Here is a 19,062-nt window from a genome sequence, read left to right as displayed (position 1 = left end):
TCCAATTATGCTGAACGAGCTATTTCCCGCCATTATAATTTGGCGCCAGCTAGGGTCATTTCACAACACGGAGGGAGCAGGAGGACACAGGATAAAGTGGAAGTTCTAATCCGTGACATCGCTTGTAACACTGAAGCTTATTCGCGATAATAATTATTCGAAGTTTGTGACTATTTGTTTTTAAAGTTTACATACTAAATTTGATTTTCAAAATGTTTGAGGCAAGACTTGCTCAGGGCTCTCTTTGGAAGAAAATTATTGACGCCATAAAAGACTTACTCACAGAAGCAATATGGGACTGCAACAGTACAGGAATAGCATTACAAGCTATGGACAGTTCTCATGTCAGTCTTGTGTCACTCAACCTTCGTTCAGATGGCTTCGAAACGTATCGATGCGACAGAAACTTGTCCATGGGTATGAACCTTGCGAGGTAAGTAAAATGTAAACAATGAGCATAGTTGTCATGACCCGCTACATTCTTGTATTGTTCTATTATCGAATATTTGGTGAATTATGTCTAGCTTAAACAGCAGCTTTGTTTGTTTTGTGTATCTGTATCTAGTATTGTATAGGTTCAGACACATTACATCGCCAATATCGAATTGCAACTTTCGCTTTGTCAGATTGGATTTCCCGCGCAATGTTCAAGGTAATTGTTGTCCGTTGTGAAGACAAATCTCATCAAATCCAGTTCCACTTAATAATGCCTAATGGTTGTTTTGAAATTGCATATTAAGTCGTGAATTTATTATTCCATTAACACATGAAATTATTATACAATAATATGCAATTTGTTTACTTTGTTTTGTTTGTTTCTTTAACATACCTTGACAGTTTCTTCTTTATTCCAGTATGTCAAAAATCCTTAAGTGCTCGGGGAATGACGATGTAATCACCGTTAAAGCAGAGGACAATCCCGATACTGCAATGTTTGTCTTTGAGTCGGCAAGTGAGTATAAGTTATACAGCGTTTTTGGTGGTTTAGACAAATTAGCCTAATTAGAGATTATTACCAACAGCATTTCATCATTGGTTTTCCAGTAAGGATACGAAGTGTGGCATATCTGGCTAATGATATGAATCAACGTTTTATTTTAGCAGTGATGTATCAAATTGATCACCAAAAAATGGATACATCAAGAAGATAGGTTGTGTTGATTTTAAAATATAACCACCAGATATTAATATCATTGTCTTTCCTTCACCTAAACGTCATGTCATGTCCTTGCACGACGGGGTCTTGAACAAAACGTAAAGCCAAAAACAAGCAAAATTAAAAGCCTTACTCTCTTAAAAATAATTATCCAATCGATTGACTAGTAAAGGGTTTAAATTATTGGTACAGCAATCTAGTGTCCTATTAATTCTAGTTATAAAATCTTTATCAGATGTCTGAAATGTTCAATTTGGAATTTGTTTTCAGATAATGAAAAGGTATCAGATTATGCCCTTAAGTTACTTCATTTGGATGCAGAACAATTGGGTATACCTGTAAGTATTTTGAAAGATTCTTGAATCTACAGAACACGTTTAAATTGCATGAATGCTGTAACAATATTTCAATAATCATTAATGAAAGGGAGACAACTCACTAACTTTGTACTAGAATTTTTGTGCAAAAGAAACTTCACGACCATTCTTAATCACTCATTCAGGGGTTTGATTATCTTAGGAGACACGATAAAATTGCAATTTCAGGGAGTACTTTTCTTTACCATCTGTATGTTATCTAATGTAATTTAGCCCAAATCAGGCGGCACCACAGCCAGGTTCAACAGGCAAAAAGGACTGGGTACTACTTGATATTGAAACCCCTGCTCATTAAGACTTCAAATTACTATTTTATAATAGACTTGCCGGCCTGTTTTATTTTCCTTCGAAATGAAAAAAATAATGTCTTGCTGTGAATTTAACATAAGATTTGTAAACCTTTTCCTTTTGAACAGGATACAGAATACAGCTGTGTTGTGAAGCTTCCTTCAGCCGAATTTCAAAGAATATGCAGAGATTTGAGTCAAATCGGAGAATCAATTATTATTTGTTGTACAAAAGAAGGCGTCAAATTCTCTGCAAGTGGAGATCTAGGCACAGGTATGATTTTAAGGTCCTATTTCAGACAAAATTAGTTTTGAATTTTATTGACATGAAAAAGTGCCCTGGTTTATATAGCAATTAAAGCTAAATCATATGTTCAATAAGATTGTTGAAGGAGGAAGGGCAACAACTTTATGATACCAATATTGATTTTAATATCATCTTGATTGCAATTCTTCCTTTAACAGGTAACGTGAAATTGGCACAGAACTCCAGTGCAGACAAAGATGAGGATAATGTAACAATAGAGATGAACCAAGCTGTTACGTTGACGTTTGCTCTGCGTTACCTAAACTTCTTTACAAAAGCCACTGCACTGTCACCACAAGTGACGTTGTCAATGTCACAAGATGTACCCTTAGGTATGCTTTTCTACATGTTGGTCTACGGGAAAGTTTTTGGAGTAGGATTGCATTGCATTCTTTTGGTTTTCCAATTATTTATTTGACATAAGGTCTTAGAACTTCCCTGTATACCTTGTATGTGGGTCCATCCTAGAGAGATGAAGTGTAACATACTTGAGAATCAATACTTTTGTAAAAGTGTGATAAAAATTGAGACACATGCATGGGGACTTCATTCATCAAATTAGCTTGTTTTAAAGTTTGATTACCTCATTATTGTACGTATTAATGATCCAGTAATCATTTAAATTAGATAGGAACTCTGTTATTCAAAACACTGACATTTGTTTTGTTTTTTTCAGTGGTGGAGTACAAAATAGCAGATATGGGCTACCTCCGATTTTATCTTGCTCCAAAGATAGAGGACCAGGATGAATGAAAGTGATCAATAGCTGTTGTTACACTTACTCATGCATGGACATTGGACATTACAGGAACTGTGATTAATGGAGGAGGGGGGGGATTTTCTCTGACAGAATTTAAACTCTGTATTTATAGTGAAAAAATATGAACAAAAATAAGACTTGTGAAAGTGCTTAACTTTTCACTGCAGAGTTTGAATCTTACCGTCTTATCATTGAAGTGGAAATTTATGGAAAACGAAGCCCAAGAATTGTTTTTGTTGAAATATTGTCTAGTTTTGACCAATTATCTTGGTATTCATCATTGCCAGTTTTCACAATTTGTACTTGTGTTTATCAACAGATAAACCAATTAATAAATATTGATATATGTAATGTATAAAAATGTTCTTGTTTATTTTCTCATTTACCAGGGGGAAAATGGCGCCGATAATTGATGAAACTGGAGTCGTCAAAGTGGTTTTGATGTGTGAACACAATATCATATCACAGCCAGCTTTGATGAGCTCTGGTACCCATCGCATCTACGAAATCTACGAAAGTTTCAGCAGGGATGCTCAATGTCTACTAACAACTCACAAATTTCTTAACAAAAACCATTGATTTACGGTTGTTGGCCTTTATGGACAAGTTTTGTACATATATTTATTAAAAGTTTACAATGAACTAAAAATATTTGCAAAATTTAGTGCCAAGGTACTGTGAAATCCTTTATTTTCGTTGGGCTCAATTTTTGTGGATTCTAAAATTTTACAATTTCGTTGGCACTTAAATTCGTGGAGAAGACCTTACATATTACCGTTAAAATACATAGTCGACACTGTCACCTGTATTGTTTGATCTCTCAAGCGGAACTAAGCTCTACCACACAACACAGTTACAATCACAATCTAGAGTCGGTACTCAGCCAGTGTTTTCACAGATGTGTTCCAACAAACAATTATCGTGTCACATTGATAGTCATGATATACTCAATCAATTATTTGTTGGTACATGTTGATGAAGTCTTTGTTGGTATATGTTGATGAAGTCTATGAAATTCTGAACACTATCTTTGTTTCAACAATATTTTCCAACTTTTAATTTGTCGTGTTTGTCCCCGACATGGACCTTATTTAGTGAGGAAATAATCATCCTACAATGTATGAACGCATAAACTTACATGACATTGGTATAGATATATATATATTTTTTCGTGGGGATGTAAATTAGTTGATTTTGGTCAAAAAACGAAATCCACGAAAATTAATGATTTCACAGCAATCGGAGATCTCTTGGTTGGAAAATCAGCGTTAGAAACACGACTTCATGCTACCAGACTGTGAAATGTACTAATTCTAGCAAACCGGAAACGGATTAGTTATAGCCTAAATTACTTCCGTGTTTATTGATCATTCTGTGTTATTAAAAAAAAATTAATGTGAAGTTAGTCAGAAGTTTTATTACAGGCTTACTTTTCTGAACCACAGCCAGGTACCGCCTAATGTAGTGAAATCATAGCAAATCATTCAAGGATTTAAGCCAGGCATCTGTGGACCAAGAGGCAGCCATTGAATTGGATAAATGATTCTATGTACGTCTGTAGGCTTCTCTTGTGCTTTAGTGGGACAGGGGAAATAGATGTAAATCCTTTATATGTGTTCTTTTTCAATGGATTTAATTGTAACTATTACATATATATTGGTAAGAAATATCCTTTTTTGATTAGGTACATAGTTTCTATAAATCATGGCTTTGATCCCCTTGGGGCCCCAATATGCCTAAACGTTTAGTTTGTATAAATCTTTGTTCCGAGACTTGTACATAAAAGGAAATCAAAAGCAAAACTATATTCGGAACAGTCTTACAGAACTTCACATCACAAGCTCCAATATGAGAAGGCCATATTTACATTATGCACAAACCACACCAACTCTCTGCTTTTGTATATTTCCCTATGACCCTAGTTGTACATTTGGTTCCCCTGAAATTTCATGCATGAGTTCCTAGCTTTCTACGAATTGCATATTGTGAATGATAAAGAAACAACATGACCAATAAGCAGCCATTTAGGATTTTACAGCCGACAGCAATACCTTGAATGGTTTTGGTTGGTAAAAACATTAGTGGACTGTCGTTATTGCCTGGCACGCTGTCGCTACACTCGATAACTTGGCCACAGTGTGAGTGATGTTATCACGATGGTTGCGCAGCTACGTCAAATAAGTAACATTAATAGAAAAAACCAAAGAGATTTTAATGGTGTGCGTGCATAGTCCCGCATACACCGGTTACATACAGTGGCCATATTGAATTTGACTGTTAAGGGTGTTGCTGCTATATAAAGACTTTGTGTAGTTTTCTGATGCGCATTACATATTTTCAAAGGAAAATGGCAGAAAAGTAGAGACAAGATTACCGGGATTGCTATGACTGTCCCCTTATGAAATCCTCCTAGTATTTGATGAATAGCAGAAACAAACTTAAACTGTCAAAATCCAAGATGGCAGCTGGTTGATAAACCTGTCACAAATTTCAATATGCACAACTAGGCCCTAGGGAAACCCTATGACGGATCTCTTAAGCACTTTTGAAGAAATAGTGGAAAGAATTGTTAAAGGACGGACCACAGACGAAATGAGATTTGAATCAATCGCAGGCTGACAGAGCGACATTCAGCTTGAAAACCATACAGTTCAGTTATTTGATTCTTTTGAGGTATATAAAAAAAACTACCAGTGTCATTTTTTGTCCTCAATTTTCCTATGGCAATCCAGTGATAGAAACCCTTATAATATGTAATGTTCTTGCTAATATTTATGTTTTAAATATGGATCTATTGTATAGTAACCTAGTTTGTAATTGGCACTTGTAGTTATTGCAGGGTATGAAACATGACATCAATGATCACTTTGTTAAAATATCGAGCCAGCAATGGAACCATTTGTCCAAACTGTTAAAAAATAGTTTTTCAAATGAATATGCAGTGCCAAAATATAGACTAGAGACTTCAGATAGAAGATCATTTGCCTTGTACACAATATAATGAATACCGGTTGATGGATCTCCCAGCATCACCAGACTTGCAGTTTAACTTAGTTATCCATCAATCTGTGATATATTGAAAAAAGGTTACTAAGTTGATAAAATTACTACTCTCTAAGTTTCGGTTTAAAAGGTGGCCAGGCTACTAAAATTATGTAATACCGGGGTTTTGAGACCTGAAAGCAATGTGTGTAAAGTACAATTTACCGCCGGTTAGTCCCAGCTTCTGGCAATTACAACAGCACGAAAATCCCGTCAAATGTTGACACCATAATCACTGGATGGTAGGACTAATCAATCTCGAAATCCCAATATTAGAGGAGAAGCTAAATTACGTAACAGCGACCTTCTCTTCTCTTTGTCCTGCTGCGAATTTTCTACATTGCCTTGTTTCAATATAATATATGGTATGTTGCTAATATACAAAGGTTTGGTACCATAATAACCCTTAACCCAAATTTTTCAAGAGCAATTCACATCCTTGATACTCCAGGGGTTACTTTCATTGTTATATCCACTTAATGGACTATCTCATAGTAAGACTGAAGGCTGTTCAGAAGAAAAAAAAAATTTCAATCTCAGATTACAGACAACGCCTGACTTGAAAGCATTAAACAAAATCAACCACAATGTACTATTATTCGATTTCTTTGATATCCATCACAGGACCAAATTAACTCTTCATTGTTTTCACAGATAGAGCCTTCAGTTTCGCTGACATAGTCAGGGGTAGATATTATGACAGTTATAGTAACCCCTGGAGTATTAAGGATGATCAATGCATCATGCAGCAATTTGATTGTTAGTGTAGTCAATAACTGCAGAGAATAATGCTATAGTAATGGTAAATGTACAATACATCAAATAATTTTATTCAATTTGAAATTAATCGGAATCTTCACTATAATGTTCATCCATTTGCATGTCTTGGTCTTCCAAATCGTCTCCACAATCATCTTCACCTTCTTTTAAATCCTGAACTGCTATTTTTCTTAATTTTATATTTTGCAGGTATTTGATTTCTCCATTCCACTGTTTAAAATATTCAAAGTTTTTTGCATTAACAAGGTCTGGTAGTTCTAAACCATTTGATGCAAATTCCTCTTTCTCCTTAGCCAATGTCAATGATATTGCTGCCTCCCTAGAGGCATGTTGTCTCCCTTGTCGGTTACCAATGTTCTGTATAATGTCTATCTGATCAAGTTCATCTTCAAATCTTGACAAATATTTCTTGCAAAGACTGGCTAGTTCACATTTCTTCAAGCATTTCTTTTCCACATCAACATTTTGCTGGAACCACACCAATCTGTCTGCTAACAATTCTGTTCTTTGTGTGTTTAAATTCTTTGCTCCAAGTCGTTGGTCTCTGGAAGCCTTCCTTGTCAGCTGTTGAGCTTTCCTACTGTTGGGATGAATAGGCTTTTTATCCTGACCAACTTTTGCTTTCGGGGCTTTAGGCATTTTGTTAAAATTCCTGTTTAAAGAAGAAAGAAAAATGAAATATAGATCTATAACGTAAATTTTGTATTGCACCAATGTTCTTTATGACTTTTCTAATTACGGATTATCTTCTTTACAACTAGACAATGAAAAGTGGGTTTCACTTATTCCATTATACAAGAGATCCCAGAAGGAACTTGGCACCCACCAAAGAATGATCTATGTCTGACAAAGGAAAGAGAGATCTTTTCTCTGCTTTTCAAACTTTTACGAAATATTACTACATACGAAATTTGAAAAAGATCCTTGGAGTACTTTCTGAGAAATATATCAGTAACAAACTTCAATTATCAACAAGAGGCCCAAGGGCCTTAACGGTCATCTGACTACCTTGGCAATAGCTGTATAGGAAATTAATTAGATATGGTGTCATGGTTAAAAAATAAAAATACTTGGTCATGACCATGTAAGGATCATTTAATGCAAGTTTCAGTCAAACTGCATGGGTAGAACTTCAATAAAGTTCAAAATGTGTTTTCAAGATGGCGGCTTTGGTGGTCATCTTGGTTTTCGGGTCAACCCGACAAATAACAACACTTTGTTGGGACAATGTCAGTATCCTTAAAATTATTCAGACAAGTTCCAGCAAAATCCCACTGGTAGAACTTGAGAATAAGTTCAAACTATATTTTCAAGATGGCGGGAGTGGTGTCCATCTTGGATTTCAGATCAACATAAGATATAAAAACAGTTGGTCACGACCATGACAGGGATCATTTCATGCAAGTATCAGCTAAATCACACTGGCAGAATTTGAGAAGTTCAAAATTCAAGATTTTATAATATTTGACCCCCCCCTGACCTTGATAGTTGGTCAAGGTCATTCATTTCAATAACTTTGGTAACCCTTCATCCCAGCATGGCACAGGCCAAATATGAGTACCCTGGACCTTTTGGTTAGTTAGAAGAAGTCATTCAAAGATTTTAGCCTATTTGACCCCTGTGACTTTGAAAGTAGGTCATTACTTTTCACAACTTTGGTAGCCCTTCATCCCAGCATGCTACAGGCCAAATATGAGTACTCTGGGCCTTATGGTTATTGAGAAGAAGTCTTTCAAAGATTTTAGCCTATTTGACCCCTGTGACCTAGAAAGTAGGTACCTAGATTAGGTCAGATGACCTAAAAAACAAGATAGCTACCTGTTGGCCATCTTTTTGACCGATCAGTCCAAATATGCAATATGCACAACCAGGGACCTAGGGGAACCTGCACATGGAATTTGAGACAGATCCCCTTCAGTACTTTCTGAGAAATAGTGGTAACAAGCTTCAACTATCAACATCCTAGATGGTGGCCTGTCAGCCATCTTGTTCTCCGTTCGGTCTAAAAATGCAATATGCACAACTAGGGCCCGAGGGGAACACATGTGAAACTTAAGAAGAATCCCTTCAGCACTTTCTGAGAAATAGCGGTAACAAACTTTTACAATCAAAATCCCAGGCAGCCATTTTTGACCGATTGGTCCCAAAATGCAGTATGAATAACCAGGGACCTAGGGGAACCTACATGTGAAATGCGAGAGAGATCCCTTCCATAGTTTCTGAGAAATAGCATTAACAAACTTTAACTATCAAAATCCAAGATGGCTGCCTGGTGGCCATTTTGATTGATTGATCCCAAAATGCAATATGCACAACTAGGGCCCTAGGGAAACCTACATATGAAATTTGAGAAAGATTCCTTAAGTACCGGTACTTTCTGAGAAATAGCGGTAACAAGAATTGTTAACGGAAGGAAGGACGGACCACGGACGAAAAGCGATTTGAATAGCCCACCATCTGATGATGGTGGGCTAAAAATATATACACTTGATTTGAATAGCCCACCATCTGATGATGGTGGGCTAAAAATATATACACTTGCATTGTTAGAGCATTTGGCTAGTGTTCAAAGGTCATGAGTTAGAAATCACGGTCTGGCTGCTTACCTACATTTTCTCCTCTTATATTACTACTACTGTATGTAAAAATTGAATGCTAGTTGTTTACATCACATGGTACTACTTATTAAGTCTGTTATTATGTGTTATTATGGCAATAGTGCATTTTAGCAAAATGATTATGGGTGGTGTGTTGGTGGTGTGATATTAGCTGTTGAACACTGAAGTGAAAGGTCTGTATATAAATTTCTTTCGATATGTACTGTATAAATCGAATCACATATATTTGACAGGGGTAAGCTTAACAGGTTGGGGACATTCCCGCATATGCAGGACAGTCCTGCATTTGAGTAACAGTTCTGTATTTTAGTGATAATTTTGTCCTGCAAATGCAGGATTATGTGAAATGAAAATGGAAAAAGTTGATTTAAAAATTTGAATAAAAAAAGGGCGAAATAATTTTCAGATAAAAAAATATCCCTCAAACTCTCAAATACAGGAATGTTCTTCAAATGCATATACGGGAGTATGAACCTGCTTAAGTTAGAATCACAGGCGTCTGCTTCTGTTTGATAAAAATATAATAACCTACCCCTATGTGGATAGGATATTTTATTTTTCCAAAACCAGATGCAGACGCCTGTGGTTAGAATATTGTTTCCGAGACCAGGGCCGTTTTCGTTTATTTGGAACCTGTTCGACCGTTGGTCATTTATTTCAAGTATAAATCCTGACGGACCTGCATTTTTTTATACAGGCCTGTGAGGGCTTTGTCAAAGCTCGTCTGAAAACAATATAAAATCACCAGGGCCGTTTTCGTTTATTCGGAACAACCGGTTCGACCGTTGGTTAAAGTCATTATTTAAAGTATAAATCCTGACGGACCTGCATTTTTTATACAGGCCTGTGTGGGCTTTGTCAATGCTCGTCTGAAAACAATATAAAAATCATCAGGTCCGTCTTTAATTAATAAACGAACAACTAGGTCCAACCAAACCGTCAAAAAACGTATAATCGAAAACGGCCCAGATTACAAAACGCAGAAGCAGACACCCTAGGCCTGTGCTTGTCATTTTAAAGTATTGATTTAAACCATGACGATTCACATATCAACATAAACATTGAAAGTCATATGTATAGTTAGCTATTACCTCTAACGTTACCCAACAATCGATTCCATAAGCATGTTACACATAGATCTAATTAATTTTCATTTGCAGTGATTTTGTGGTTGTTGTAGTGCTGACATGACACGTGCGTTTACCGGATGTAGATCTCCAATGTAAATGCCCAATGAAATGTCTCGTTACATTACAGGACGGTCGGATATTGAGATCACAATCACTTCAATGTTTGCGTGAGCTGACTTTTGCACGTCCTGTGCCAAACGTTTAAATAAAATTGACAATTTGCATATCGTTACTATAATTGCTAGTGAAGATGTTCATCTCATCGCGGGTACTCTCACTGTCGACTCGTCTGTCAAAACAGATACACAGGTAGTTTTTAAAAATAACATTGCAACTTATCACATACGTTATGTATTTATTTCGGTATAAGTTTTTGTTATCCAAGTCCGTGGCCTCACAGTTTGCAATGTCTGGGTGGATGACCTCTGAGCATTACCTAACGTAACAATATTTTACTAACCGACTCGCAGTGAGTTTACACTTTGTTATCATTGTGACAAATCAAACTTTCTCGTGTAAATACCACAAGTAATAAAAATTAGTTCAATAAAGCTATGTAACAGCTGTTAAATCTTTACCAACAAGCGTCTGCTTCTGATTTGAAAAAAATATGATTGATAACCATTATCTACCTATTCATATAGTAGGGGAAAGTGATTGTATTTCTCCAAAACCAGAAGCAGAAGCCTGTGGTTAACCCGAATAAAATAAACCTCAGGTGTTTGGAAATTATGACCATAACATACTTTAACTAGGACATGAATACAGAAAATAACTTAAAGATGCTCCACCGCTGACAAATAGTATTTTTTTACTATCAAAAACAGCAGCAGACGATTTAGTATTTTTTCTTCAGTTTCAAAAGTTACTTACTTTACACCATTACCGCCCTTGAAAAGTTTGAGCTTCTAATTTTGCTTCAAGTTAAAAATATAAGAAAATAATTAATTGCATCCCGAAAAAATTCCGTGGCACTATATACTATATGAAATGAAGTACTGATTGCGCATGACCCAAAGGCAAAATAAATTATTTTATATTATTTTTTGTGTTAATTAGACTTATGTATATACGATTAAACACTAATTATTGTTCAAATAATGAATATCATTTATACTGTGTCGGCGGTGGAGCAACTTTAATAAGTATATTATTTTTATATTAATATGCTTATTTTTTAAACTCCTGTATGTATTTTACAGTAAGCAAACATCGATGCACAAATACAGTTGATCGAATTTGTATTGGAATTTTTAGAGATCTCTTGTAGTTTCTAATATTAATCGGGTAGCACTGTTTCATGATAAAGGATGCATCGTCAAAGATTCATGGTTGATTTCACTACACTACGCTTCACTTCGGTTTCCGACGATGAGCGTTGATGTTAGTTTAGAAAGGTTATTAAAAAAAGATATCATTTAATTAAATACATTGTATATAATGCTAGCACACAACAAAAATGGATTTTGTGTGGAAGGACTCATAGTAAAGCAAAGTAAGATGGTGATGAACTTTGGTACAGCATCCTAGATATTCCATGGGTTATTTTCACTGATGTTATATCCACCCCTGGACTATCTCATTGTAAAACTGAGAGCAGCTCAGGAGAAAAAATCTGAACCAATTACAGGCCTCCAAAGATTTCCTTTGAAGAATACAGAGAGGATGATGCCCATCTTCAAAGCTACACAGTCAACCAGTGTCATGTAATACGTCTCTTTTAATGTTACAGTATATTAAAAGACTAAATTTAATTACCTGTTCTGTTAAGTTTTACTATGAGATAGTCCAGAGGTGGATATAACCTCTGAAGTATCAAGGATGTGGTACCGAAGAAAAAAGAAAAAAAAAAAAAAAAAATGTTAAGGATTATATTATATTATGATAGACTAACAGAATATTGATATTATTGTTAATGTAATCATTAAAAAATATTTAACGTATAGGACATTGATGTTAATGACTGATCATAAGTCTCAACGGACTCGCAACACTAACAGTAATATATTTACATCTGATTGCAGATTACGTCGCCAGCAAAAAATCATTCAGGCATGTAGTTGCATGCAGAGCCGATCTTGGTGTACATTACCTAGTCCACATGAAGACAAATCCTATTCTCCAAAGATCCAAAACCTAGTGGATAACATTGGGCAATTGACTCTACTTGAAGTAGCAGAACTGAATGAGTTGTTGAAGGTAATCTTGATTGAAAGTGAAATAATTATTTCATATCCTTTTTTAAGAGTTTAATTCTTCAAATATGTAAATAACATGTTCTTTTCATATTATAGAAAACCCTGAAGATTCAAGATGCTCCAATCATGTCCATGGCTGGAGCTGCCCCAGCACCTGCAGTTAAGGTACATTGCTTTATCAGTTGTTAACTGGGTTTACACATATATTCTGGATTAAGGCAAAAGTGGTCTGTAACTGTCCACATCATTAAATTATCTATGATTATATAATATATGATATCATATTATTACTTTTGACCTCAGTTTAAGAAAAAACTTGTCCAGACATTATCTCCTATACTAAAAGATATTTCATACTTGACATGTGGGTCACCTAGATGATACAAAATAAAGTCTCTGTACAAGAATTGCATTGTATTGTCAAAATTTTAGAGTTCCACTATCACAATAAGACACAACATGAATATACTGCAGCCTCCCAAAACACACTATCACAAGAAGAAACAACATGATTATACTGCAGCCTCCCAAAATACACTATCATAAGAAGAAACAACATGAATATACTGCAGCCTCCCAAAACATACTATCACAAGGAGACATAACACTAACATACCACAGCCTCCCAAAACACACTATCACAAGGAGACAACATGAATAAACTGCAGCCTCCCAAAACACACTATTACAAGGAGACACAACATGAATATACTGCAGCCTCCCAAAACACATTATCACAAGGAGACACAACATGAATATACTGCAGCCTCCAGAAACACACTATCACAAGGAGACATAACATGAATATACTGCAGCCTCCCAAAACACATTATCACAAGGAGACACAACATGAATATACTGCAGCCTCCCAAAACACATTATCACAAGGAGACACAACATGAATATACTGCAGCCTCCCAAAACACATTATCACAAGGAGACACAACATGAATATACTGCAGCCTCCCAAAACACATTATCACAAGGAGACACAACATGACTATACTGCAGCCTCCCAAAACATACTATCACAAGGAGACATAACACTAACATACCACAGCCTCCCAAAACACACTATCACAAGGAGAGACAACATGAATATACTGCAGCCTCCCAAAACACATTATCTCAAGGAGACACAACATGAATATACTGCAGTCTCTCAAAACAGTACCACAAGGAGATACAACATGAATATACTTCAGCCTTCTAAAACACTATCACAAGGAGACACAACATGCATATACTGCAGTCTCCAAAAACACTACCACAAGGAGACACAACATGAATAAACTTTATCACAAGAAGAAACAACATGAATATACTGCAGCCTCCCAAAACATACTATCACAAGGAGACATAAAACCAACATACCACAGCCTCCCAAAACACACTATCACAAGGAGACAACATGAATATACTGCAGCCTCCCAAAACACATTATCTCAAGGAGACACAACATGAATATACTTCAGTCTTCTAAAACACTATCACAAGGAGACATAACATGAATATACTGCAGTCTCCCAAAACACTATCACAAGGAGACACAACATGAATATAGTGCAGCCTCCCAAAACACACTATCAGAAGGATACACAACATGAATATTCTGCAGCCTCCTAAAAAACATACAGACATACTGCACACATGAAAGGCGATCCTTAAATTACCCTGGCTGTTACTAAGTAGAAGGAGGTTAAACCCTAATAATTATGTTATTATTGACAGCAATTTTACGCTTCCTAAATAATGATCTTACACATTTTATTTGAAACAGGAAGAAGAGGAGGAAGTGAAAAGTACAAGGGAACAGACATCATTTGAAGTTAAACTAAAAGCCTTTGATGCTGGGAAAAAGATAGCACTTATCAAAGAAATCAAAAGCATTTGTGGCCTCAATTTAGTACAGGTATATGCTCATTTAGCAAGTTTGTCTTTCATGAAGGTATCTTCTAAGTCTGTTGAATCATTTCATTAAAAGTTGCATGGTAATCAACTTATTCTCCAAATAATTCCTCCTATGGAAGGAAGGGGGGTGTTGATTTATAATGAAGATGCACATTTTATAGATTATGATGATATAGTCAAAAGGTAAAGTATTACAAAAGTACTATTTACTCATTCCTTATACGCACATCATACCCAGTACTTCTTATATCTATTTTTCAGTCAAAGAGTTTTGTGGAGTCTACACCACAAGTGGTGAAAGCAGGTGTCTCGAAAGATGAAGCGGAGAAGATGAAAACAGCTTTGGAGGCTGTGGGAGCCTCAGTGGAAGTATTGTAATCGTCTGGATTTAATATTCACGTCTGAAATATGTTTTCATTTTGGTATTAAAATGTATTATTGTGTATAAAACTAATTTGTATAGTGACATTTGTTTTTGGTTATTTGTACTAACTAGGTCATTTTATAGACCACTCTTAAGGACAATGAAACAGAGTGGTCTATATACAAGTAATGGAATTTGTGTTGAAAAAGTGACATTTGAAACCAGAAGAAAAATGTCTTATTATTAATATTAAAGTGAATAGTCGGGCAAAGAAAACCAGTCTAAATGCGTTCATTGGCCTTCCAAAAGTTCTTGCATATTAATACGACGGCCAAGTTCTGCTTACTTTCCCAGTTCTGACCATTAAAGTAAAGGAAAGTTGAAAGCATTGAAAGCGAGGCTGCGTGTAAATGTAACCACGGACATAGTCAGCCGGGAGGACATTTAAGGATTCCTATACTTTAAATTAATTTCTTCGTACGCAGACAGATTTTGGCGAGAGATTTAATTTTTCTATTTCATAAGAAATTATACTGGATACATTCACACCATTTTTACCGACTTTAGCCATCCTTGCCCGACTGTTCACTTTAAGGCTATGCAGCAGTTGTCAGTTACTGACAATTGGTCAGTGGTTTTTTCTCCGGATTCTCCTCCACCATCAAACCTGGCACATTATTACATGACCCTGGCCGTCAATAGGACATAAAACAAAACAAGAGGCCTAGAGGGCCAGTATCGCTCACCTTGTTTTTGTGTCACCTGCAACGCAAGGGCGACACTTAGGTATCACTATGTCGGCGTCGTCGTCCGGGAAACGGTTTCCGTGCGATAACTGAAGTATTTATTGTCCGATTTCAACCAAATTTGGTATATAGCTTTATATTAATGAGATCTCGGATGATTTCGATAATGGTCAAAATCCGTCAATATTTGAAAGAGTTACTGGACTTTAAAATCGTCAAAACAGAAAAATCCATTGTTTCTGCTCGATAACTTAAAGAGACAATTCGCTCAGGCTAATTATTTTACATAACCAAGAAGCAAAATATAGCATAAATATATTGTTCTACATTTCTTATGAAACATATAACGTTAAACATTGACCAATTCCACGACATAGCTAAGTATTTTAATAAATATCGCTGAAATATCAAATTGTTGATCAATACGATTAAGCAGGTACAATATGGACGCTGTAACCATACACGAGCCAAAGTCCCGCAAGTTAAACAAATGAACTGCATAACCACTGAGAAGGTGATAAAATGATTTTTTAGGCAAGACAATTCACCTAATAAGGTAAACACACTACTGTCAGAGCGATCTGAGCAGTTTTAGACAAAAGTTGCATTACTCTACGAACAAGGGACAGGGTTCGACATACAATAAGTTCGACCACAGTGTGTAATGGCGGACAGTGAGCGAGTTTGAACATTTCACACACGTCACCACCATGGGCTTTTCAGGCATATCACAGTAAAACCGACTGATCTAATTTCCATTAGAACTGGGGTTTTCCCGATATATGTACAAATTTTAATGTTCTCTTAGACTGAATTGTCCCTTTAAATATTTATCGTCCAATTTCAACCAAATTTCATAAATTGTTATATCAATGAGTTCTCTGATGAGTTTGATAATGGTCAAAACCCATCAATATTTTCAAGAGACACGGAACTTTAAAATCATCAAAACAGAAAAATCCATGGTTTCCACTCGATAACTGAAGTATTTATTGTCCGATTTCAACCAAATTTGGTATGTTGCTTTATATTAATGAGATCTTAGATGGGATTGATACTGGTCAAAATCTGTCAATATTTGCAAGAGTTACGGGACCTTAAAATAGTCGAAACATGGCTTCCGCTTGAAAACATTAGTATTTATTGTCCGATTCCAACCAAATTTGGTATATTGCTTTATATCAATGAGATCTTAGATGGGTTCGATACTTTTCAAAACCCATCAATGTTTGCAAGAGTTATGGAACTTGATTTCTTCACCTAAATTATTAACAATATTTTCAACTGTAAATAACTATTTTTTGTGATGCTGTGCAGGCGACGCATCCACTTCCGTGGAATTCTTTTTTTTTTTTAGTAATTATCACAAAAACTCTTCACAATTACATGTAGAAAAATTGACTCTAAAATTTGTTCAATTTTGAATCACAACCATATAATGATGCTATAGATACCATACAAATATGCTATCCAATACATAGGTTCAGAGAGGAAGTAATTCATATGAAAAAATAGCAGCCTAATTGACCTTTTTGGCCCCGGGGGGTCAGCCCTATCCTTTGTACAATTTCAAATCCCCACCTTATAAGGATGCTACCATTGCATTTTGAGTGTTCTTCTATGCTTAGTTGCAGAGAAGTTGTTTATATGGTAACAGCCAAATTGATCCTTTTTGACCCTGTCCCTCAGCCCCTGTGGGGGTCAGTTCCATCATTTGTACCATTTTGAATCCCCATCCTATAAGGATGCTACCATTGCATTATGAGTGCTATCTAATGCTAAGTTTCAGAAAAGAATTCGTTTATATGAAAATAGCCAAATTGACCCCTTTTGGCACCGCCCCTCAGGCCCCTGGGGGGTCAGCCCCATCATTTGTACAATTTTCAGTTAGTAGTCCATAAGGATGCTACCAGTCAACTTTTGTTGAAATCCGAGCAGTGGTTATGGAGAAGTCGATTGTTGAGGGACGCCAGACGTCGGACGACAGACGCCATGGTATCCCATAAGCTCACCTCGGTCCTTCGGACCAGGTGAGCTAACAAACCAAATAAATCAAAAGTCTTGAAGACTTAATTACCTTGGGTTCTATTTGTGCATATTAAAATGAGGCAGCCATCTTGAATTTTGGTTCTTTCTTCGAATTTCTTTAATTTGTAAGATCTTCTTGGTCCTGAGTTATGCATATCTGTTTAATTTCATAACCCGGTTTTGTCTTATGTTTCCCTTACGTTGTCCTAATTACCGCATCTTAGCTAACTATCACTGCTTCAGATGGCAAAACAGCAAAATGGATCTTAACTGTTAGCAAAGATTACAGAGGGTATCTTGCATTTATTTGGTTTTGTAACCTCACCTTAGGTCATCAATACAATTTTCTGATGTTGTTGTTTTTAAGAAAAATTGAAATTTTTGTTTCGGAAAGGTAGTGGGCCTTTAGTAAAATATTTGTTCGTATCCATCAAAACACTTGTAATCCTATATTAATGTACAGTACATGTATTTTAACACTTGCACCAAAACCTTAACCTGGTAATCTTGCCCCACTGGGACTAATGAAATTATCAAATTCCAGCATTTTCTTCAGTGAAAATGATTTTTCATACCAATCACAACACTCAAGATATATAATTCAAGACTTGCACAAAAACCTTAATCTGGAGATTTCAAACACCGATACCAAGATGGTTCCTTGAATCCCCTTCTCTTCAGGATCCAATTACTCACTGCTATCTGATTCTGGTAATCATAGTGCATACTGAAGACATAAGTCAATTAGAATTTCTATGTTTGACCAAGGTAATATCCGGTGTCGGGTGTCGAGGCCTCTTGGTTCTTGGTAAGAAGTTTTTAAGATTTTAGCCTGTTTAACCCCTGTGACCTTGAATGAGGGTCAAGGTCAAACTTGGTAGCCCTTCATCTCAGCATGCCACAGGCCAAATATCATGTCTCCAGGCCTCTTGGTTAAGGTTTTAACCTATTTGACCCTGTGACCTTGAATGAAGGTCAAGGTCATTCATTTGGACAAACTTGGTAGCCCTTCATCCCAGGATGTCACAGGCCAAATATCGTGTCTCTAGGCCTCTTGGTTATTAAGGCTATTTGACCTTTGTTCAAATAAATGACCTTCATATAAGGTCACAAACTTGGTAGCCCTTCATCCCACTATGCTATAAGCTAAATTTCAGGTTTGTAGGTCTCTAACATTTGGAGAAGAAGTTGTTAAAATGGAAAAGTTGACGCCAGACTGACGGACGACGTTCCCTGCACCATAAAATAAGCTCACTTGCCCTTCAGGCAAGGACAGGCATGCTAAAAAGCAAAACAAGTCAAATTTCATATGAAAAGTTTAATGAAAAATGTGAGTCCCAGAGTTATTTCATTAACAG

General features: G+C 36.1%; 3 protein-coding genes across 3 annotated transcripts; 2 read left to right on the top strand and 1 right to left on the bottom strand.

Annotated features, from left to right (window-relative positions):
• Positions 1-15: 15 nt before the first annotated feature.
• Positions 16-3,248, top strand: LOC138323527 (proliferating cell nuclear antigen-like). Its single transcript, XM_069268182.1, has 6 exons — positions 16-433; positions 855-952; positions 1,427-1,494; positions 1,950-2,094; positions 2,286-2,459; positions 2,804-3,248. The coding sequence occupies exons 1-6, from the start codon at positions 213-215 to the stop codon at positions 2,878-2,880; spliced, it is 783 nt and encodes a 260-aa protein (XP_069124283.1). The 5' UTR covers positions 16-212; the 3' UTR covers positions 2,881-3,248.
• Positions 3,249-6,738: 3,490 nt separating this feature from the next.
• LOC138323524 (translation machinery-associated protein 16-like) lies at positions 6,739-10,564 on the bottom strand. Its single transcript, XM_069268180.1, has 2 exons — positions 10,419-10,564; positions 6,739-7,361 (listed from the first exon to the last, which is right to left on the bottom strand). The coding sequence occupies exon 2, from the start codon at positions 7,346-7,348 to the stop codon at positions 6,773-6,775; it is 576 nt and encodes a 191-aa protein (XP_069124281.1). The 5' UTR covers positions 7,349-7,361; positions 10,419-10,564; the 3' UTR covers positions 6,739-6,772.
• A 64-nt stretch (positions 10,565-10,628) lies between these two features.
• Positions 10,629-15,032, top strand: LOC138323525 (large ribosomal subunit protein bL12-like). Its single transcript, XM_069268181.1, has 5 exons — positions 10,629-10,766; positions 12,482-12,656; positions 12,752-12,820; positions 14,436-14,567; positions 14,828-15,032. Exons 1-5 carry the CDS (start codon positions 10,708-10,710, stop codon positions 14,942-14,944), a joined length of 552 nt encoding a protein of 183 aa, XP_069124282.1. The 5' UTR covers positions 10,629-10,707; the 3' UTR covers positions 14,945-15,032.
• The last annotated feature ends 4,030 nt before the right edge of the window (positions 15,033-19,062 follow it).

The sequence above is a fragment of the Argopecten irradians genome, chromosome 5 (genome assembly GCF_041381155.1).
Source record: "Argopecten irradians isolate NY chromosome 5, Ai_NY, whole genome shotgun sequence".
Taxonomy (NCBI): Eukaryota; Metazoa; Mollusca; class Bivalvia; order Pectinida; family Pectinidae; genus Argopecten; species Argopecten irradians.
The sequence above is the reverse complement of the archived record's forward strand: the minus strand, read 5'-3'. Positions and strand labels throughout refer to the sequence as shown.